General features: G+C 45.8%; 2 protein-coding genes across 4 annotated transcripts; both read left to right on the forward strand.

The window, feature by feature from the left end:
- Nucleotides 1-773: 773 nt before the first annotated feature.
- uimc1 (ubiquitin interaction motif containing 1) lies at nucleotides 774-11,030 on the forward strand. Of its 3 annotated transcripts, none has more exons than XM_083889046.1 (16): nucleotides 774-943; nucleotides 1,465-1,583; nucleotides 2,310-2,486; nucleotides 3,092-4,129; nucleotides 4,322-4,539; nucleotides 5,178-5,325; nucleotides 5,564-5,668; nucleotides 7,017-7,084; nucleotides 7,287-7,414; nucleotides 7,507-7,737; nucleotides 7,811-8,032; nucleotides 8,102-8,174; nucleotides 8,998-9,106; nucleotides 9,193-9,241; nucleotides 10,421-10,517; nucleotides 10,597-11,030. In XM_083889046.1, the coding sequence occupies exons 2-16, from the start codon at nucleotides 1,467-1,469 to the stop codon at nucleotides 10,748-10,750; spliced, it is 2,934 nt and encodes a 977-aa protein (XP_083745172.1). In that variant the 5' UTR covers nucleotides 774-943; nucleotides 1,465-1,466; the 3' UTR covers nucleotides 10,751-11,030. The 3 variants fall into 3 exon arrangements, with proteins under 3 accessions (XP_083745172.1, XP_083745173.1, XP_083745174.1); XM_083889047.1 differs by having other exon boundaries at nucleotides 7,507-7,731; XM_083889048.1 differs by lacking the exons at nucleotides 10,421-10,517; nucleotides 10,597-11,030 and adding an exon at nucleotides 10,141-10,237.
- A 1,848-nt stretch (nucleotides 11,031-12,878) lies between these two features.
- LOC310927430 (hexokinase-2-like) lies at nucleotides 12,879-22,716 on the forward strand (the record flags this gene model as incomplete). Its single annotated transcript, XM_083889725.1, has 10 exons — nucleotides 12,879-12,938; nucleotides 15,043-15,205; nucleotides 15,307-15,455; nucleotides 17,231-17,350; nucleotides 17,512-17,607; nucleotides 17,800-17,899; nucleotides 21,129-21,312; nucleotides 21,453-21,608; nucleotides 22,206-22,439; nucleotides 22,509-22,716. 10 exons carry the CDS (start codon nucleotides 12,879-12,881, stop codon nucleotides 22,714-22,716), a joined length of 1,470 nt encoding a protein of 489 aa, XP_083745851.1.
- Nucleotides 22,717-22,882: the final 166 nt, after the last annotated feature.

A 22,882-nucleotide genomic window follows, 5' to 3' on the forward strand; every position in this document is an offset into this window, starting at 1 on the left:
TATTTCATGTTGTTGAGTCATGTGACGTCAAACCTCCACCATCATAAACAATAATTACAATAATAATTATAGTTTAATAGAAAATAAGATGACACATTCTCCAGCAAAATATATATTTATGAATATGAAACTGCTTCTAAACTCCAGACCACAGGGTGGCGCTGTTACACACACACACACACACATTCTTGTACTTGCTGCATACTGGGGACTGGGTTGCTGACAAAGTGAGGACCAGCATCTCCACTTTAAAAATCAACACAATTACAAATATCTACTTCATGAATGACATATACAAAGAACTATTGGTTGCAGTAGCATAAAATGTCTACAGGTGGAGCCCCAGAGCAAAAGGGACTGGACATTTTTTTTGACTTTTTTTTTGACTTTTTTGGTCCAAAATTTGACAAAAACCTCATACTATACTATGTCGTCCAAATTGTTTTTTTTTGTTTGTTTTTTTGTTTTTTGACAAATTGAGTACAGCATGTTATAGCAACCTAAGGAAGTGATTTCAATGAAAACAAAGTGAGGACCGGCCAAAATGTCCTCACTCCGTAAAAATGACCTCAAACCCTCACTGGTCCTCAGTATGCCACAAGTACAAGAACACACACACACACACACAAGCACGCACACACGCACGCACACACACACACACACACACACACGTGAGCGCCGCCTTTACGTCACAGTAGTCACGTGACCACGTCAACAGAAACAAACATGGCGCCGCGAAACCCGGGCGAGCAGTGTTTTGTGTTTGTGTTCGTGAGTTTATAAAGTGATTCTTCTGCCACGGGTTTGTTGTTTTTGTTGAAGAACGTGAACGTTTAAATGAACACGTGACACCGCTGTTTGAGGACGTGTTTGAGGACGTGTTTGAACTGTCACTGACTGAACCTTTGATGGACGCGTGAGAACGCCATTAAATCAACTTCCGGTCCGTGACTGAATCTTCCTGGTCGTTACGTGTGTGTGTGTGTGTGTGTGTGTGTGTGTGTGTGTCTGTCTGTCTGTATGTGTCTGTCTGTGTCTGTCTGTGTGTATGTTTGTGTCTGTGTATGTGTGTGTGTGTCTCTGTGTGCCTGCGTGTCTGTCTCTGTGTGTGTCTGTCTCTGTGTGTGTGTCTCTGTCTGTGTGTGTGTCTGTCTGTGTGTGTTTGTGTATGTGTGTCTCTGTGTGTGTGTGTGTCTGTCTGTGTATGTGTGTGCGTGTGTCTGTCTGTGTATGTGTCTGTGTGTCTCTGTGTGCGTGCGTGTGTGTCTCTGTGTCTGTCTGTGTGTGTGTGTGTCTGTGTTTGTGTCTGTGTCTGTTTGTGTGTGTGTCTGTGTTTGTGTGTGTTTGTGTCTGTCTGTGTGTGTGTATGTTTGTGTCTGTCTGTCTGTGTGTGTGTGTGTCTCTGTGTGTGTCCATGTGATTGAGCTGTCACAGTAACACAGCGCCCCCTGCCTGTGTTTTCAGAGATGACAGAGGAGGAGATGATGAAGTTAGCCGTTCGTCTGAGTGAACAGGAAGCGAGTGACAGGGCGCTACGTCTGCAACAGGAAGAGGAGGCTGTGAAGAAGGCTATCGAAGAGAGTGTGAGTGACAGAAGTTCACTGTCAGAAGTTCACTGTCAGACGTTCACTGACAGACGTTCACTGACAGACGTTCAGCTGTATTTGTGTTCACAGTCAGACGTTCAGTTGTATTTCAGTTCACTGTCAGATGTTCAGTTGTATTTCAGTTCAGTGTCAGACGTTCAGATGTATTTCTGTTCAGTGTCAGACGTTCAGATGTATTTCAGTTCAGTGTCAGACGTTCAGTTGTATTTCAGTTCAGTGTCAGACGTTCAGCTGTATTTCAGTTCAGTGTCAGACGTTCAGATGTATTTCTGTTCAGTGTCAGACGTTCAGATGTATTTCAGTTCAGTGTCAGACGTTCAGTTGTATTTCAGTTCAGTGTCAGACGTTCAGCTGTATTTCAGTTCAGTGTCAGACGTTCAGATGTATTTCTGTTCAGTGTCAGACGTTCAGATGTATTTCAGTTCAGTGTCAGACGTTCAGTTGTATTTCAGTTCAGTGTCAGACCTTCAGTTGTATTTCAGTTCAGTGTCAGATGTTCAGCTGTATTTCAGTTCAGTGTCAGACGGTCACTGTCAGACGTTCAGTTGTATTTCAGTTCACTGTCAGACATTCAGCTGTATTTCAGTTAGGTGTCAGATGTTCACTGTCAGACGTTCATCTGTATTTCAGTTCAGTGTCAGACGTTCAGCTGTATTTCTGTTCACTGTCAGACGTTCAGCTGTATTTCATTTACTCTCATAGATGGTTGAACAGACTTCCTCTCATAGTCAAAGCCTCCTCACTGATGGTGACAGGACTCTGGGTCTGTGCTCACAGAGGAACAGGAGGAGGATGTTTGTGAGGACGTCTGCGAGGACGTCTGCGATGACGTCTGCGAGGACGTCTGAAAAGAATGAGAGGAAGAAGAAAGAAGGATGTGTGAGTGTGGACATAATATAATATAATAATAATAATATAATATAAAGTCATTCATAACAGTCAATACAAGTCACCTTTCTATACTCACCTGCTAACACTCTGCTTACAGTCCTGCTAACACTCTGCTAACACCCTGCTAACATTCTGCTGACAGGCCTGCTAACACCCTGCTAACACTCTGCTGACAGGCCTGCTAACACCCTGCTAGCACTCTGCTGACAGGCCTGCTAACACCCTGCTAACACTCTGCTGACAGGCCTGCTAACACCCTGCCTGCTAACACCCTGCCTGCAGGCCTGCCAACACCCTGCCTGCAGGCCTGCCAACACCCTGCCTGCAGGCCTGCCAACACCCTGCCTGCAGGCCTGCTAACACCCTGCCTGCAGGCCTGCTAACACCCTGCCTGCAAGCCTGCTAACACCCTGCCTGCAGGCCTGCTAACACCCTGCCTGCAGGCCTGCTAACACCCTGCCTGCAGGCCTGCTAACACCCTGCCTGCAGGCCTCCTAACACCCTGCCTGCAGGCCTCCTAACACCCTGCTAACACCCTGCTAACAAACGTTTTTCTCTTTGTCTCTTTCAATCTCACCTTGGACTCACCGCAGGTCGGCGATATCGTCACGGATAACTCGCAACAGGTCGCGGATTATTCGCCGCAGTTTGCTGATAACTCACCGCAGGCCGCGGATGACTCACCGCAGGTGGCAGATGACTCGCAGCAGGTCGCGGATGACTCGCAGGTCGCGGATGACTCGCAGGTCGTGGATGACTCGCCGCAGGTCGCGGATGACTCGCCGCAGGTCGCGGATGACTTGCCGCAGGTCGCGGATGACTCGAGGCAGGACGCGGATGACTCGCTGCAGGACGCAGATGACTCGTCTCAGGTCGCGAACGACTCGTCTCAGGTCGCAGACGACCCGTCTCAGGTCGTGGATGACTCGCCGCAGGTCGCGGACGACTCGTCGCAGGTCGCGGACGACTCGTCGCAGGTCATGGACGACTCGTCGCAGGTCATGGACGACTCGTCTCAGGTCGCGGACGACTCGTCTCAGGTCGCGGACGACTTGTCTCAGGTCGTCGATGACTCGCCACAGGTCTCTCCTCTCCGTAAATCCCCCACCTTCCCAGCGAGCGGCTGCAGAGCGGCGGTTCACGTTCCTCGTCTGAGTCAGAACCTTCTGGAATCCTGCAGGACGTCTGGGTTTGTGTTGTTTTCTCAGAAAAGCTGCTCGTCCTCACAAATCCATGTCCAGTTTCCCAGAAGCCCAGACAGAGCAGCGTCGTGTCCTCAAAGCCCCACCTTCTCAGAGACGGAGTCAGGAAACGATGGCGAGACGCAGCTCATTCCAGAGTATCTGAAAAGTCCGACGTTTAGTGGGATGTCTGTCCCTGACACGGGCTTTGTCTCTTCCTCTCAGGACAATGTAACGTCACCTGTCAGAACCACTTCCTGTTCCCTTCGTCCTAACAGCCCCGTCTTCCCGGGAAGCCCCGCCCCTCTCCCAAAGACAGGGACGACCTCAGAGACGAACCGAGGACACGCTGAGACGACGAGTCCAAGCTTTGACCAGAGAGGACAATGGCAAGAGACACACCGACAAACTTCATCAGAGGAAGAGGAAAGAAGGGGCGAGGAGACGCAGGTGAGGAGGAGGAGGTCTGACTTAAGTCTGACTTCAATGACATGTTAGTCTGACTTAAACCAGACTTTTAAAACACACGTAAACGTTAGTTTGTCTTTTACTGACGCTGGGACAGTTGTCAGGAGTTAAGACTAAACTGACCGGTCAACAAATGGAATATCTTCTTCCTCCTCTGTCTTCTGTCCACTGCAGCCCTCAGGTTATGACAGTCCAGTTTTCCCAGAGGAGCAGTCAGAGTGTCCTCCAGGGTGTCCTCCAGGGTGTCCTCCAGAGTGTCCTCCAGGGTGTCCTCCAGGGTGTCCTACAGGGTGTCCTACAGAGTGTCCTACAGGGTGTCCTACAGAGTGTCCTACAGGGTGTCCTACAGAGTGTCCTACAGGGTGTCCTGTGAGGACAGGCTCGGACTGCAGGTAGAGGAAACACAATGACTTCATCACAGCATCATCTTGGTAGATAACGACCACCATGAGATTAGCGTTAGCATCGTCTTGGTAGATAACGACCACCGTCAGATTATCGTTAGCATCGTCTCGGTAGATAGTGACCACCGTCAGATTAGCATTAGCATCGTCTCGGTAGATAACGACCACCGTCAGATTAGCCTTAGCATCGTCTCGGTAGATAACGACCACTGTCAGATTAGCGTTAGCATCGTCTTGGTAGATAACGACCACTGTCATATTAGCGTTAGCATCGTCTCGGTAGATAACGACCACCGTCAGATTAACGTTAGCATCGTCTTGGTCGATAACGACCACCGTCAGATTAGTGTTAGCATCATCTCGGTAGATAATGACCACCGTCAGATTAGCGTTAGCATCATCTTGATCGATAACACCCACCGTCAGATTAGCGTTAGCATCGTCTCGGTAGATACGACCACCGTCAGATTAACGTTAGCATCGTCTTGGTCGATAACGACCACTGTCAGATTAGTGTTAGCATCGTCTCGGTAGATAACGACCACCGTCAGATTAGCGTTAGCATCGTCTTGGTAGATAACACCCACGGTCAGATTAGCGTTAGCTCTGTCCTTGTGTTTCTCCAGCGTCTTCTGTCAACAGCAGCTTTCCACCACAGAGAGAGAACTGCAGCCAATCAGCAGTGAGAGGGCGGGGCCAGCCGGGCCAACGGTTCATTACTACTGGGGGATTCCGTTCTGTCCTCGAGGTCTGGACCCAGACTCTTACACTCAGGTGATGTATTTGTTAATTGGTTATTCTGGGATGTTTTGATGTTATCAGGTGATCATGATTATTCTGGGATGTTGTGATGTTATCAGGTGATCATGATTATTCTGGGATGTTTTGATGTTATCAGGTGATCATGATTATTCTGGGATGTTGTGATGTTATCAGGTGATCATGATTATTCTGGGATGTTGTGATGTTATCAGGTGATCATGATTATTCTGGGATGTTCTGATGTTATCAGGTGATCATGGCTCAGATGGACGTTTACTCCCACACTCTGAGACACAGTCAGAAGACACTGTTGAGGAAAGCACCGTGGGCTCCACCCATCCTCCCCCTGCCCGAGGTATGACGGCCTCTCTGCTGCCTCGTGTGGTCACTTGTGGTCAGTCGGTCCTGTCTTCATGTCACTGCGTCACTTTTACACTTGTGATACATCTTATTTACTTATTTATTGATTTATGTATTTATTTACTGATTTATTTATTTACTTACAGTATTTCTTAACTTACTTATTTATTTACAGTATTTGTTTATTTACTTATTTATTTATTATTTACTTATTTATTTACTTACAGTATTTATTTATTTATGTACTTAATTATTTATTTACAGTATTTATTTATTTATTATTTACTTATTTATTTACTTACAGTATTAATGTATTTACTTATTTATTTATTTACTCATTTATTTACTTACAGTATTTATTTATTTATTTACTTATTTATTTACTTGGGCTGTCAAAAGATTAACATTTTTAATCAGATTAATCACAGGGTAGCTGTGGATTAATCACGATTAATTACCATTCGTAAATATGCCAGAAAAATTCTAATTTTCTCTTTATATTGTTGTAAGAACGGAGAGATAAATGAAGTATGTGAAAATATAAATATATAGAAAAAATGAAAATACTGTAAATAACTTTTTAAAAATTGGGGTCGCGAGATGATTTCTTTTTTTCTTTTTTTTTTTAATCAAAATTAATGTAGCGTCCGAACAGACGTTAAAATGGCGACGAGCGGTTGGGCCGAAAAGGTACACTGGATACACCAGCTTTTCACCACCTGACCGCACTTTACAGACTGCTTTCCCGGCATGTGCACTTAACCCTACCCTACCCCCCTTATGTTTAGGACGGGGGTGAGGGGCACAACACAAGCGCTACACAAATCAAGACGGCCTCTCACCCAGTCAAGATCCTTCACTCTGGTGGACACCTAACGAGCGCAGGTTCAGAAACCTGAGCCGTCTGGAGACACGGCAGGTGTCTACTTGAGTAATATTTCATCAAAGTATTGGTACTTTTACTTGAGTACAATGTTTTAGTACTTTTTCCACCTCTGCATTTAGGCAACAGCCCTCAGGCTCCGAGTGTCTGGGGCCCTCTATCGGCTGAGGGCCCCCTATCGGCTCGGGGTCCCCTATCGGCTCGGGGTCCCCTATCGGCTCAGGGTCCCCTATCGGCTCAGAGCCCCACAGTTGCCTGTTCATAAACTGCACGTCTACCCGTAGCGCAATGAAAGTGAGAAAGTGCGTTAATGCGTAAAAAAATGTACGCGTTAATTCCACAAATTAATCATCCTGCGTTAACGCGTTAATTTTGACAGCCCTAATATTTACTTATTTATTTACTCACAGTATTTATTTATTTAGTTACTTACTTGTTTGATTGTTTGTTGTTTTTCTAGAACTCTCCGTCACCAGAGTCACCTGCTGAAACTGTGCAGGATTTACCTGAACGCAACCACGGTAAAAGGTAAGTGTGTGTGTGTGTGTGTGTGTGTGTGTGTGTGTGTGTGTGTGTGTGTGTGTGTGTGTGTGTGTGTGTGTGTGTGTGTGTGTGTGTGTGTGTGTGTGTGTGTGTGTGTGTGTGTGTGTGTGTGTGTGTGTGTGTGTGTGTGTGTGTGTGTGTGTGTGTGTGTGTGTGTGTGTGTTAAAGTTCTTCTGCTCATCCTCAGACGTCTTCTCAGACTGAGACGCAAACAGCAGAGTGATGCAGAAGAGGAGGAGAAAGAAGAAGCAGCAGGAGAAGGAGGAGCAGCAGGAGAAGGAGGTCAGGTGGACTCTGACTGTGACATTTGTCCAGGTGAAGAGTGAAGACAATGATTCCTTCTGTTTTATTTAAATTCTCTAAGAAGTTGTTGTTGTTGATGTTTTTCTCTCTTTTCTCTTTGACAGAAACTCAAATGAACGAAGACAGCGACTCTACGCAAGATCTGAGCGCTCAGCTGACCCCAGGTCACATGACTGTGGCTCCTCCCCCTGAGGTGGAGCTGGTCCTCACAGAGGCTCCTCCTCCTCCTGCTGCTGCTGCTGTAGAGGAGGAGGAAGAGGAGGAGGAAGAGGAGGAGGAGCCACAGGAAATGGAGACACAGGACGCCAACTCCATGAAGACAAGCACAGGTACAGGTGTGTGTGTGTGTGTTGTGAGCGCCCCCTGCTGCTCACAACCATATGTGATTAAAACAGAGTGTGTTTCCAGATCCACCGTCTGAAAACATGGAGGGATACGCGGAGCCTCAGAGGGCGGCGCCACAGAGGGCGGCGCCACAGAGGGAGGAGCCACAGAGGGAGGAGCCTCAGAGGTCGTCGTCTCCAGAGGCAGAAGCCCCTGACGCTAACGTGGACTGTCCCATCTGTCAGGGATCGTTCCCCGCCGCCAAGATCGAGCTGCACGCCGCATACTGCGACGGCGACGTCCACGGTGAGAGGCCACGCCCACATTTGACCTGCAGGTGGCAGCAGTGAGTTCATCTTCTTCTTCTCTTTGTAGTGTCTTCGAAGCCGCGCAGGAAACGACTGCGCAGAGGAAACGACGCCGAAACTGACGACACCAACGGCAGCAGGTACGGACGCCAGGCTCCGCCTACTTTCAAACTCACAGGGAGTATTAACAATAAGGCTCGTGAAAGCTCTGCCCCTTTTGTTCTGAGCTAACGCAGGATTTTGTAACATCATAAACACAAAGATCAATGTTTGAATGTCTTTTATTTTGACAGGAACAGGAACCAGGAGAAGTGTTTCCTGTGTCAGCAATGGCTTCCTCTCAGACTAAGTGGGCTTTTATTTTGACAGGAAACAGGAGAAGTGTTTCCTGTGTCAGCGATGGCTTCCTCTCAGACTAAGTGGGCTTTTATTTTGACAGGAACCAGGAGAAGTGTATCCTGTGTCAGCGACGGCTTCCTCTCAGACTAAGTGGGCTTTTATTTTGACAGGAACGGGAACCAGGAGAAGTGTTTCCTGTGCCAGCGACGGCTTCCTCTCAGACTAAGTGGGCTTTTATTTTGACAGGAACAGGAACCAGGAGAAGTGTTTCCTGTGCCAGCGACGGCTTTCTCTCAGACTAAGTGGGCTTTATTTTGACAGGAACAGGAGCCAGGAGAAGTGTTTCCTCTGCCAGCGACGGCTTCCTCTCAGACTAAGTGGGCTTTTATTTTGACAGGAACAGGAACCAGGAGAAGTGTTTCCTGTGCCAGCGACGGCTTTCTCTCAGACTAAGTGGGCTTTATTTTGACAGGAACAGGAACCAGGAGAAGTGTTTCCTGTGCCAGCGACGGCTTCCTCTCAGACTAAGTGGGCTTTTATTTTGACAGGAACAGGAACCAGGAGAAGTGTTTCTTGTGCCAGCGACGGCTTCCTCTCAGACTAAGTGGGCTTTTATTTTGACAGGAACAGGAACCAGGAGAAGTGTTTCCTGTGTCAGCGATGGCTTCCTCTCAGAGATTACAGCCGACACACTGAACTGTGCTTTCATCAACGATCCTCCAACACGACCAGTGTAAGACCATGTGACCTCTGTGATGATGCTGATTGGTCGTGCTGTGTGACTAAGCCCCGCCTCCTCTGTGTGTGTGTGTGTGACAGAGAGGAAACCTGCTGTCGGCTCTGGAGAAGACGGACAACACACGATCAGGTAACTGTGTCCACTCTCATGTGTCCACTCTCATGTGTGTCCTAATGTCCACTCTCATGTGTGTCCTCTCATGTGTCCACTCATGTGTGTCCTCATGTCCACTCTCATGTGTCCACTCTCATGTGTGTCCTCATGTCCACTCTCATGTGTCCACTCTCATGTGTGTCTTCATGTCCACTCTCATATGTGTCCACTCTAATGTGTGTCCTCATGTCCACTTTCATGTGTCCACTCATGTGTGTCTTCATGTCCACTCTCATGTGTGTCCACTCTCATGTGTGTCCACTCTAATGTGTGTCCACATGTCCACTCATGTGTCTTCATGTCCACTCTCATATGTGTCTTCATGTCCACTCTCATGTGTCCACTCTCATGTGTGTCTTCATGTCCACTCTCATGTGTCCACTCTCATGTGTGTCTTCATGTCCACTCTCATATGTGTCCACTCTCATGTGTGTCCACTCTCATGTGTGTCCACTCTCATATGTGTCCACTCTCATGTGTCCACTCATGTGTCTCCTCATGTCCACTCTCATGTGTGTCCACTCATGTCCACACTAAAGTGTCCACACTGTGTCCACTCTTATGGGTGTCCACTGTCATGGATCCACTCTCATATGTGTCCTCTTATGTCCTCATGTGTCCACTCTCATGTGTCCAAACTCATGTCCTCATGTGTCCACTCTCATGTGTCCACTCTCATGTCTACACTAATGTGTCCTCTCATGTCCTCATGTGTCCACTCTTATGGGTGTCCACTGTCATGGATCCACTCTCATATGTGTCCTCTTATGTCCTCATGTGTCCACTCTCATGTGTCCAAACTCATGTCCTCATGTGTCCACTCTCATGTCTATTCTTATGTGTCCACTCCTTCTTTACTGTGTTTGTCCTCACAGATGCTCATGTCCTCACTCATGTCCTCACTGACGCACATGTCCTCAGGGACACTGATGTCCTCATTGTCCTCTGATGTCCTCAGAGACACTCATGTCCTCACAGATGCTGATGTCCTCAGAGACACTAATGTCCTCACTCATGTCCTCACAGATGCTGATGTCCTCAGAGACACTCATGTTCTCACAGATGCTGATGTCCTAAGGGTGTCCTCTGATGTCCTCTGAGACACTCATGTCCTCACTCATGTCCTCACTCGTGTCCTCACTCATGTCCTCACAGATGCTGATGTCCTCAGGGTGTCCTCTGATGTCCTCAGGGTGTCCTCTGATGTCCTCAGAGACAGCTCAGCGTCTGGGTCCAGACTTCAGGGTCCACAGTAAGATTGACCACAGACAAAAAGCTTTTATTTTGTAGGGTTAGACTTTTACCCTGAAGTGAAATAATCTTTTCAACAGTGATGTCATCGACCTGCGCTCTGATGAAGACGATGAAGACGATGCAGAGGGGGAGGAGCTTCGCGTCACATTGGCCCCACCCACCTCAGAAGCTGCCGACCGCTCGGTCCACTTCAGAAGACGACTGAAGAGGACCAATCAGAGACCACGATGAGGAGGAGGAGGAGCCTGTGGAGGAGGAGGAGCCTGAGGAGGAGGAGGTTCTCACTGAAAGTTAATCTTTAATCTAAAACTGAACCAGTTCCTCAGGAATGAGGTTCTGCCTCATTAGGACCAGGTTTTGGTCTCTATGAGGACGACATGACAGAGACACACACACATAGTGTGTTTCCTGTGTGTAATGTTGTGTTGTAATTATGTGACTCAATGTTGTCTTTCATCACTGACTCTGTTCGTGTGTGTCTCTGTGTGCGTGTGTCTCTGTGTGTCTGTGTGTGTGTCTGTGTGTGTGTGTGTGTCTGTCAATAAAATACATCATAATCATCATCACAGTCCTAGTGATTTATTTAATGGTTTCTAACGTTTCAGTTTAATGTTATGGTCACATGACGAGAACAAGAATTAGGAAACGTTCACGCCCCCCTGACCACGCCCCCTGAAGGAGTCACTCACTCACACCTTCACTCACTCACTCACTCGTTCATTCCTGAAGGAAGTGGAACCTTTTCTGAGCGACAACAGAACCACAGGTGTGTGTGTGTGTCTGTGTCTGTGTCTGTGTGTGTGTATCTGTGTGCGTCTGTGAGTGTGTGTGAGTGCGTCTGTGAGTGTGTCCGTCTGTGTGAGTGAGTGTGTGTCTGTCTGTGTGAGTGTGTGTCTGTCTGTGTGAGTGAGTGTGTGTGTTATTATAATATTATTGTTATTGTTTGTGAGTCAAACTTGTTTCATATGATGATGTTTGTCATATTATCACAGCAGACTCAGGTGAGACACACACACACACACAGCTGTTGGTATCGTCAGTTTTGGCGTTGTTTCCTGCACGGCTACAGAGAAACTACAAACCACACGTACACACACACGGATATACACATACACAGTTACACACACAGTTACAAACACACACACACAGTGTTTGACAAACATCAGGTTCCTGTCTAAACGCGTCCGTCAGGCAGATCCTGTCTGTCTCCTGTAGCTCCGCCCTCTGGTTCTGTAGCCTCGCCCCTTTGTCAATATATGGTCTGTTGGTCAATATTTGACTGTAGAAGTGGGCGTGGTCTTTGAAATATGATGGAAGCACCAGCAGGGGGCGACTCTGCTGCAGGAACAGCTTGACTGAGGAGTTCACTCATTCATTCATTCACACTCATTCACTCACTCATTCACTGTCTCAATAACTCACTCATTCATTCACTCATTCATTCATTCACTCACTCACTGTCTCAATAACTCACTCACTCATTCATTCACTAAATAACTCATTCATTCACTGACTGACTCACTCACCTATTCATTCACTCACTCATTCATTCACACTCATTCACTGTCTCAATAACTCACTCATTCATTCACTCTCTCATTCATTCACTAACTAACTCATTCATTCACTGTCTCAATAACTCATTCATTCACTCACTAACTCATTCATTCACTGACTCACTAACTCATTCATTCACTGACTCACTCATTCATTCACTCTCTCATTCATTCACTAACTAACTCATTCATTCACTGTCTCAATAACTCATTCATTCACTCACTAACTCATTCATTCACTGACTCACTAACTCATTCATTCACTGACTCACTAACTCATTCATTCACTGACTCACTCATTCATTCACTCACTAACTTATTCATTCACTGACTCACTCACTCATTCATTCACTCACCAACTCATTCATTCACTGACTCACTCATTCATTCACTAACTAACTCACTCATTTATTCACTAACTAACTCACTCATTCACTCACTAACTCATTCATTCACTGACTAACTCACTCATTCATTCACTAAATCACTCATTCATTCACTCACTAACTCATTCATTCACTAACTCATTTATTTACTGACTCACTCACTCACTCATTCATTCACTCACTAACTCATTCATTCACTGACTCACTCACTCACTAACTCATTCATTCACCGACTCACTCATTCACTCACTCACTGTCTCACTCATTCATTCACTCACTCATTCATTCACTCAGTCATTCATTCACTCACTCACTGTCTCACTCATTAATTCATTCATTCATTAATTCACTCATTCACTGACTCATTCACTGACTCTTGTGATTCAGGTGAGTTGACCTTTGACCTCTGATGACATCATGAGTGGAGAGACGATGACGCTGCACATGGACGGGATCCCGCCGCACACGCTCAGTCAGGTACGTGTCACATGACCTCAGACTGCACAGACTCCTCCCACTCTTCTTCTTCTTCTTTCCTGCTTTATCTTCCACCTGAGGGCCACAGGGGCGCGCTCTCAGCTGACACAGCAAGAGGCGGGGTCACATTGTGGGCGGAGTCAAACTGTGGACATATCACCTGTCCATCACAGGGACACATAGAGACAAACAACCATCCACTCTCACACCTATGGGACATTTTCTTGTTAGCCTGTTAGCTGGTTAGCCTGTTCGCTTGTTAGCCTGTCTCTGGGACACAGTTGCTCTCTACAATGTTTACTTTCACCATGAAAAAAGTTTTCTCAGATTTATCTGATGTCTCATGGATCAGTCAGTGGGAGGAGTCAGGGTGCGTGTCAGTATGGGGGCGTGTCAGTCACATGACGTCTGGAGTTCTATGATCGCTGTGATTATTCACTTGTTTTTAGAAGATGAGCAGCGTCATGCTGCTGGAATGAAGTCTGGCCCCGCCCACACTGTTCCGGCCCCGCCCACACTGTCACATGGCAGGTGAGGGCAGGTCACTGTGAAAGAATTAAAAAACGATAACAAAGAAGACCAGACGTGAACAAACGTGTTTGTGGAAAATAACTGAACGTAGACCTGAGACACATGGACCAGGACTACTGATCTTAGTTCTGGTCCTAGGGCTGGTTTTAGTCCTGGTCCTACTGGATATTTTGCCAAAAATGGCCAATACGGAGAATGTAATAAACGAAGATCAGAGCAAGTAGCAATGTGCAAACGTGTTGCTCCATAGTGAGTCAAAAGTGGCGCTTTTCTACCGGAAGATATAAACACATGGATGAAACGTCAATCGTGCCAATTTTGGTTCATTTGCTGGTGTGAAAGCGGACCACACTGGAGTCATATGTTACATAATAACAATTGTATTGCTTGGTGCGGATCAAATAATCGAACTAGTGGTGTGAAAGCACCCTTAGTCCTGGTCCTAGGGCTGAACTTAGTCCTGGGTGTAGGGCTGGTCTTAGTCCTGGTCCTAGGGCTGGTCTTAGTCCTGGGTCTAGGGCTGGTCTCAGTCCTGGTCCTAGGGCTGATCTTAGTCCTGGGTCTAGGGCTGGTCTTAGTCCTGGTCCTAGGGCTGGTCTTAGTTCTGGTCCTAGGGCTGATCTTAGTCCTGGTCCTAGGGCTGGTCTTAGTCCTGGTCCTAGGGCTGGTCTTGTGAGCTAGTCTGATGAGTTAGTACTTTTTTTGTTGTGGAAAACCAACCTAAACTGTAACACACAGACACAGTAACACACACACACACACACACACACACACAGTAACACACACACACAGTGAAGAAAGTGTTTCATCACTCAGCGTCTCTGTTGAAACATGAACACACCTTAAGTTTGTGTGTGTGTGTGTGTGTGTGTGTGTGTGTGTGTGTGTGTGTGTTGTCTTCAGGACATGTCTCACATCTTAAGACCTGGTTTTAGGTTTTTGAGATGAGGTTAAAGGTTAAAACAAACCTGTCAATCAAACATTGAGTTCAGGTGTTCACAGACAAACACTGCCCTCATGTGGACAAAGACTGTAACACGCATCGTCTTTTCATCTGTCTCTGTCCCTCTGTGAGGACAGGTGAGGACATACCTGTCGTCCTTTCATCTGTCCCTCTGTCCCTGTGAGGACAGGTGAGGACATACCTGTAGTCCTTTCATCTGTCCCTCTGTGTCTCTGTGAGGACAGGTAAGGACATACCTGCAGTCCTTTCATCTGTCCCTCTGTGTCTCTGTGAGGGCAGGTGAGGACATACCTGCAGTCCTTTCATCTGTCCCTCTGTGTCTCTGTGAGGACAGGTAAGGACATACCTGCAGTCCTTTCATCTGTCCCTCTGTGTCTCTGTGAGGGCAGGTGAGGACATACCTGTAGTCCTTTCATCTGTCCCTCTGTGTCCCTTTGAGGACAGGTGAGGACATACCTGTAGTCCTTTCATCTGTCCCTCTGTGTCTCTGTGAGGACAGGTGAGGACATACCTGTAGTCCTTTCATCTGTCCCTCTGTGTCTCTGTGAGGACAGGTAAGGACATACCTGCAGTCCTTTCATCTGTCCCTCTGTGTCTCTGTGAGGACAGGTGAGGACATACCTGCTGTCCTTCCATCTGTCCCTGGAGAACCTTAGAGACATCTCGAATCGCCTGAGGAGGTCCATGATGTTGGGTTTGGGGAAACATTCTCATCACAGAGCTGCTGTCAAGATGTTACCAACGTTTGTGAGAGCCACACCTGACGGGACAGGTAACATCTTTTTTTACACACTAACACGCTAACATGCTAACACCTGAGTGTAAACGTTGTTGTTGTTGTTGTTGTCGTTGTTGTTGTTGTCGTGATGACAGAGAAAGGTGATTTCCTGGCGTTGGATCTCGGGGGAACAAACTTCCGAGTTCTTCACGTTCGTGTTTTAGACGACGAGAAGAAAGTTCTGAAGATGGACAGTGAGATATGTTCTATACCTAAAGACATGATGATGGGACCTGGACAACAGGTGTGTCCATCATGTCCATCATGTCCATCTGTGTCCGTCATGTGTCCGTCATATGTCCATCTGTGTCCGTCATATGTCCATGTGTGTCCATCATGTGTCCATCATGTCCATCTTTGAGCATCTGTGTCCATCATATGTCCATCATATGTCCGTTCATGTCCATCTTTGTCCATCTGTGTCCATCATGTGTCCGTCATGTCCATCTTTGTCCACGTGTGTCCATCATGTGCCGTCATGTGTCCATCATGTGTCCGTCATGTCCATCTTTGTCCATCACATGTCCATCATGAATCCATCATATGTCCATCATGTATCCATCATAGGTCCGTCATGTATCCATCATGTGTCAGTCATGTGTCCATCTGTGTCCATCATGTCCATCATAATTATGTCCATCATGTGTCCTTCATGTGTCCATCATATGTCCATGTATGTCTATATGTCCATGTGTGTCCATCATATGTCCATGTATGTCCGTATGTGTCCTCACGTGTCCATCATATGTCCATGTATGTCCGTATGTGTCCTCACGTGTCCATCATATGTCCATGTATGTCTATATGTCCATCACATGTCCATCATTTATCCATGTATATCCATATGTGTCCATCACGTGTCCATCATATGTCCATGTATGTCCGTATGTGTCCATCACGTGTCCATCATATGTCCATATGTGTCCATCACATGTCCATCATTTATCCATGTGTGTCCATATGTGTCCATCACGTGTCCATGTATGTCTATATGTCTGTATGTGTCCATCACGTGTCCATCATATGTCCATGTATGACCGTATGTGTCCAACACATTTCCATGTATGTCCGTATGTGTCCATCACGTGTCCATCATTTGTCCATGTATGTCTATATGTAAGTATGTGTCCATCTTGTGCCCATTATGTGGCCATCATATATCCATGTATGTCCATATATGTCCATCACGTGTCCATCATGTGTCCATGTATGTCCGTATGTGTCCATCACGTGTCCATCATATGTCCATGTATGTCTATATGTCCATATGTGTCCATCACATGTCCATCATATATCCATGTATGTCCATATGTGTCCATCACGTGTCCATCATGTATCCATGTATGTCCATGTGTCATCACGTGTCCATCATATGTCCATGTATGTCTATATGTCTGTATGTGTCCATCACGTGTCCATCATATGTCCGTATGTGTCCATCGTGTGCCCATCATATGTCCGTATGTGTCCATCGTGTGCACATTATGTGGCCATCATATATCCATGTATGTCCATATATGTCCATCACGTGTCCATCATGTGTCCATATATGTCCGTATGTGTCCATCACGTGTCCATCATATGTCCATGTATGTCTATATGTCCATATGTGTCCATCATATGTCCATCATATATCCATGTATGTCCATGTGTCCATCACGTGTCCATCATATGTCCATGCATGTCTATATGTCCGTATGTGTCCATCACATGTCCATCATATGTCCATGTATGTCTATATGTCCGTATGTGTCAATCATATGTCCATGTATGTCTATATGTCTGTATGTGTCCATCACGTGTCCATCATATGTCCGTATGTGTCCATCGTGTGCCCATTATGTGTCCATCATATATCCATGTATGTCCATATACATGTATGTCCATATACATGTATGTCCATCACATGTCCATCATGTGTCCATGTATGTCCGTATGTGTCCATCACGTGTCCATCATATATCCATGTATGTCTATATGTCCGTATGTGTCCATCACGTGTCCATCATGTGTCCACAGCTGTTTGACCACATCGCCTTGTGTCTCAGTGACTTCATCAATGCTCAGGATTTAAAAGGACAAACTCTTCCTCTGGGATTTACCTTCTCTTTCCCCTGTGAGCAGTTAGAGATCGACAAGGTGGGTTTATTTCCCCTTTAATCTGGATTATTTCACCTTTAATCTGGTTTGTTTCACCTTTAATCTGGTTTGTTTCACCTTTAATCTGGTTTAATCTGGTTTATTTCATGTTTAATCTGGTTTATTTCATGGTTTAATCTGGGTTTCTTTTAACTGAACAGAGTGTCCTGATTCGCTGGACTAAAGGCTTCAACTGTTCTGGTGTGGAGGGAGAAGACGTGGTGAAGCTGCTGAAAGACGCCATTCACAGGAGAGGAGTGAGTTAATCCCAGATCAATATGATCATTTTAATCTGAGTATCTTCAGATATGAAGACATTTCTAAAGAGTTGATCAGCAGGTTAGATGATAATCAAATAATAAAGTCATGGCATTCTCAGATTGATCATTTCAGGAGTCAGATTAAGACCATCTTTAATCTGATGTAATCTGATGTAATCCTGTCTCCAGGACTACGACATTGGCTCTGTTGCCATGGTGAACGACACCGTGGGAACAATGATGAGCTGCGGCTACAGAGACCAGAGCTGTGAGATCGGCATGATCATCGGTAAACATGTGTTCATGTGTTCATGTGTTCATGTGTTCATGTGTTCATGTGTTCATGTGTTCATGTGTTCATGTGTTCACGTGTCCATACGTTCATGTGTTCAAAAACTACCAGGGTAAAAACCCTTGTAACAGGGAAAAGGGTAGAAACAGGGAGAACCACAGGTGAGGGATCCACTCCCTGGACCGACAGACGTGCAGTAGATGTTACCCAAAACATACAATACATAATGACAAGAATAAAAAGTGAAAAGTCTTTAAATGCCAGGATCATCTGGATCACTGGGTTTGTCACAGCCTGTAGTGAAGGCTGTTGTGGTCAGAGATTTGGGGATGACGGAGTTCTCTTTCCTGTCCTGACCTCATGTCCTTCACTGATGTCAGCAGAACTGTAAGAGATTAAAATCAGTTAGAGATGTGCTACATGTGGATGTATGTGCTACATCTCATGGGGGGACATCGGGTAACTGGTGAGGGGTGAGAAATCGAGGACGGGGTAGAGAAAGTTTGGCTCGTGCAAAGTCTGTGTGCTCATTCTAAGTGCATGACGGGAAATTCCCCCAGCAGTCTAAGCCTATGGCAGCATAAGATAGACTATTCTAATCAGGACATACCTGATCTAGCTTCGACTATAGGCTATGTTAAAAAGGTAGGTTTTCAGTCTCACCTTAAAGGCGGAGACAGAGTCAGACTGTCTGACTGAAAGCGGAAGTTGGTTCCACATGAGAGGAGACTGGTAGCTAAATGTTCTACCACCGATTCTACTTCTAGTTATTTTAGGAATAACCAGTAGACCTGAGTTCAGGGAGCGCATCGGTCTATTCGGTTGATATAAAGTGATTAAGTCACGAATGTAAGAAGGTGCCTGATTATTCAGGGCCTTGTATGTAAGTAGAAGTATTTTAAAATCTATTCTACTTTTCACTGGGAGCCAGTGAAGAGAAGCCAAGACAGGAGTTATATGATCACGTCGTCTGGTTCCAGTCAGTATCCGTGCTGCTGCGTTCTGGACCAGTTGAAGGCTTCTCAAGGACTTGCTAGGACATCCAGACAGTAAGGAGTTACAGTAATCCAGCCTAGAGGTAATAAAGGCGTGGATTAGTTTCTCAGAGTCTTGTTGCGATATAATATGTCTAATTGTCTTAATGTTGCGAAGGTGGAAGAAGGCTGTTCTACATAATCTATGCTTAATGTGTTCATCCAGTGATAAATCCTGGTCAAACAGGACTCCCAGGTTCCTTACTGTAGTGCAAGGGACTGAAGTGTTACTGCCCAGGTTTAGAGCTCCACTTGAAAGTGGTGCTCTTATATCTTTTGGCCCGAGGACCATGACCTCAGTTTTTTCTGTGTTAAGCATCAGAAAGTTCCGAGTCATCCACATCTGTATGTCTATGAGACAATCCTGGAGTTGAATTGATGGGTTTGGGTCGTACGGCCGTACAGATACATATAGCTGGGTGTCATCTGCATAACAATGGAAATCTATGTTAATGATAATGTTGCCTAATGGCAGCATGTACAGGGTAAAAAGAATAGGGCCGCGCACGGAATCCTGAGCAACTCCATAGATAACCTTAGTGAGTATGGAGGATTCCTCGTTTACACTAACAAACTGAATAGGACTTGAACCAGACAAGCGCCGATCCTTTAATCCCAACATCTTGTTCTAGTCTATGTAGCAGGATCTCATGATCTATATTATCAAATGTTGCACTGAGATCCAGCAGGACCAGTATAGAAGCCAGTCCTTTTTCAGAGGCCATTAGAATATCATCTTTTACTCTAAGTAGTGCAGTCTCTGTGCTATGGTGGGTTCTAGACCCAGACTGGAACTTTTCAAATACATTATTGCTACACAGGTGATCACACAACTGGGTGGCTACAGCTTTTTCTAAAATCTTTGAAATAAAAGGGAGGTTTGAGATCGGTCTATAGTTACTCAGAATGCTAATGTCGAGAGAAGGCTTTTTAAATAATGGCTTAATTACTGCCATCTTAAAGGCCTTTGGGACGCAGCCGCTCAGTAAAGACATTTTTATATGATCTAGTAAAATATTACCAACTTGTGGTAGAGCCTCTCTAAGGAGTCTAGCTGGTATAGGGTAGCTGACATGTAGTTAGTTTAGAGGAGACCAATGAGGTCAGCTCCGGGAGGCTTATAGGAGTAAAATTATTTAGTATGTGTATAGCTGGAGCCACAATTAAGTCTAGGCTCGCTGTACTAAACTGGTTGTTAATTCTATCTCTGATTGTTTATCTTATCGTTAAAAAATGTTATAAAGTCATTACTACTCAGCGATCGAGGGATCGATGGATTCGTTGCATCGTGGCTCTCCGTCAGCCTGGCTACAGTGCTGAAGAGGAACCTGGGGTTGCTCTTATTTTTCTCCATTAACTCTGAGTAATAAGAGGTTCTTGCACGTCTCAGAGCTTTTTTATATATATCAAAACTGTTCCACAAGACATAGTGACTGTCATTATGTGTGGAACGTCACGTTCTTTCTAACCTCCGCGTATTGAGCTTTAAAGGGACACTGTGTAGTATTTATGGGTTTATATAACCCAAAATCCACTTTTTTATACATATTATGTGCTCCTGCATTGTCTAGTCGCTGTATAATAGTTTTTGTTTCATTTTCGTAGTGTTTAAAAAAGTCATGTAAAATAACACGGTCGCGGGTCGCGGTTGCATAGCCACTGTTAGCAGCGAGACGCCATGTTTCTACCGGAGCCTGTAAGGACAAACGCGAGAGAACAAATCAAGCGTCTCTTTACTTGTAGCGGAAGTCCCGCCTCCTCTCTCTCCGCTTCTTCTGCTACGGCCGCGGTAGCTCGCCCTCTCCCTTGCCTCACGAACCTCATCTGCTGACACGGAGAAAGACGACGAGGACGACATTTGACCAGCTGCGGATACCGTAGCGCTCAGGGAAGGGAGGGGGTGAGCAGAGCAGCAGTTCTTTGTTGTAAATTTCAGCCTCTCCTCTAGATGGCACTATAAACTACTTACTTCACCTTTAACGCTCGAGTTTGTATATCCATACATTCATGTATCCATGTGTCCATGACATCTGACAAACACAAGGGGGCACACAGAGAAGTCATGTGTCCATATGTTCATCAATCATGAGTTTGTGTCCATACAGTCATGTGTCCATACATTCATGTGTTCATACATTCATGTGTTCATACGTTCATGTGTCCATATGTTCATACGTTCATGTGTTCATCAGGGACAGGGACTAACGCCTGTTACATGGAGGAGATGAAGAACGTGAAGCGTGTGGACGGTGAGGACGGACGTATGTGCATCAACACAGAATGGGGAGGATTTGGAGACGACCAATCACTGAGGGACGTCCTCACAGAGTTTGACCTGATGGTGGACAAGATGTCCATCAACCCTGGTGTCCACATGTACGCTTGTCCTATCACATCTGTGAATACATGACATGGCTGTCTGTCCAAATGTCCTCGTCTTTGTCTCACAGTGAGACTGACACTGTTGTCACATTGTAGGACAGACACTTTTGTCTCACTTGTGTTGTCTTCTACAGTTTTGAGAAGATGATCAGTGGAATGTATCTGGGGGAAATTGTCCGTCTGGTCCTTGTCCGTCTGACAGAGGACAAACTGCTGTTTCAGGGACAAATGTCCTCAGCTCTGAAGACACCAGGAAGCTTTGAGACAAAGTTCATCTCTGACATCGAAGAGTGAGTGTTTGACATCATCCCTCGTCATCATCATGACCTCATTGTTACCTCATTATGACATTGTCGTGACCTCATTATGACCTCATAATGACATCATTGCGACCTCATTATGACCTCATCATGATGACATCATTATGTCCTAATAATTACCTCATTATGACATCATCATGACCTCATGACCTCATAATGACATAATTGCGACCTCATTATGACAATATTATGACCTCATTATGACATCATCATGATGACATCATTATGACCTAATCATTACCTCATTATGACATCATAATCATTACCTCATAATGACATCATCATTACCTCATAATGACATCATCATTACGTCACAATGACATCATCATGACCTCATTATGACATCATCATGACCTCATTATGACATTATCTTGATGGCATCATTATGACCTCATTATGACATTATCATCATGACATCATTATGACCTAATCATTACCTCATTATGACATCATCATGACCTCATCATGATGATGACCTCATCATCATTATGACATCATTATGACCTCATCATCATTATGACATCATTATGACCTCATCATCCTCCTGACTTCCTGTCTGTCCCACAGAGAAGACTCAGGTCTAGAAAATGCCCAGAACATTCTGACCCAGCTGGAGCTGAAGTGGGACCAGGTCGACGTCCGCGTGGTGCGTTTGGTTTGCGACACCGTCTCCTCGCGCTCCGCTCGCCTCTGCGGCGCCGCCCTGGCGACCATCGCCAACAAGATGCGCAGCAGCCGCGGCCTGGACCATCTGCAGACCACGGTGGGGGTGGACGGGACCGTGTACAGGAAACACCCAAAGTAAGAGGGGGACATGTAAGTGTCAGACAGGGTGATGTATGAGTTAATCTTCTTCATCTTCTTCTTCAGTTTCAGCAAAGAGCTCCAGGCCACCGTCCGTCTCCTGGCTCCTCGCTGCAGCCTCAGCTTCCTGGTGTCAGAGGACGGCAGCGGTAAAGGTGCTGCCATGGTAACGGCGGTCGCTCAGAGACTGGCTCTGCAGTCACGACTGTTGGTGGAGAGCGAGGGTGAGGATGACGAGGAGGAGGAGGAAGAGGAGGAAGAGGAGGACAAATGAAGAGCAAAGTTTCTATAATCCAGACTTTAATTAAACACCATGTCACTTCCTGCTGTCTTTGAGCTTTTATTCTGAAAAGTCAACCGGATGAATTCCACTGAATGTTATTATATTAATAATATAATAACATTATATGTCATTAAATAAAATGTCCAAAATGTACTAT

Source organism: Microchirus variegatus (genome assembly GCF_963457635.1).
Source record: "Microchirus variegatus genome assembly, chromosome: 5".
Classification (NCBI taxonomy): domain Eukaryota; kingdom Metazoa; phylum Chordata; class Actinopteri; order Pleuronectiformes; family Soleidae; genus Microchirus; species Microchirus variegatus.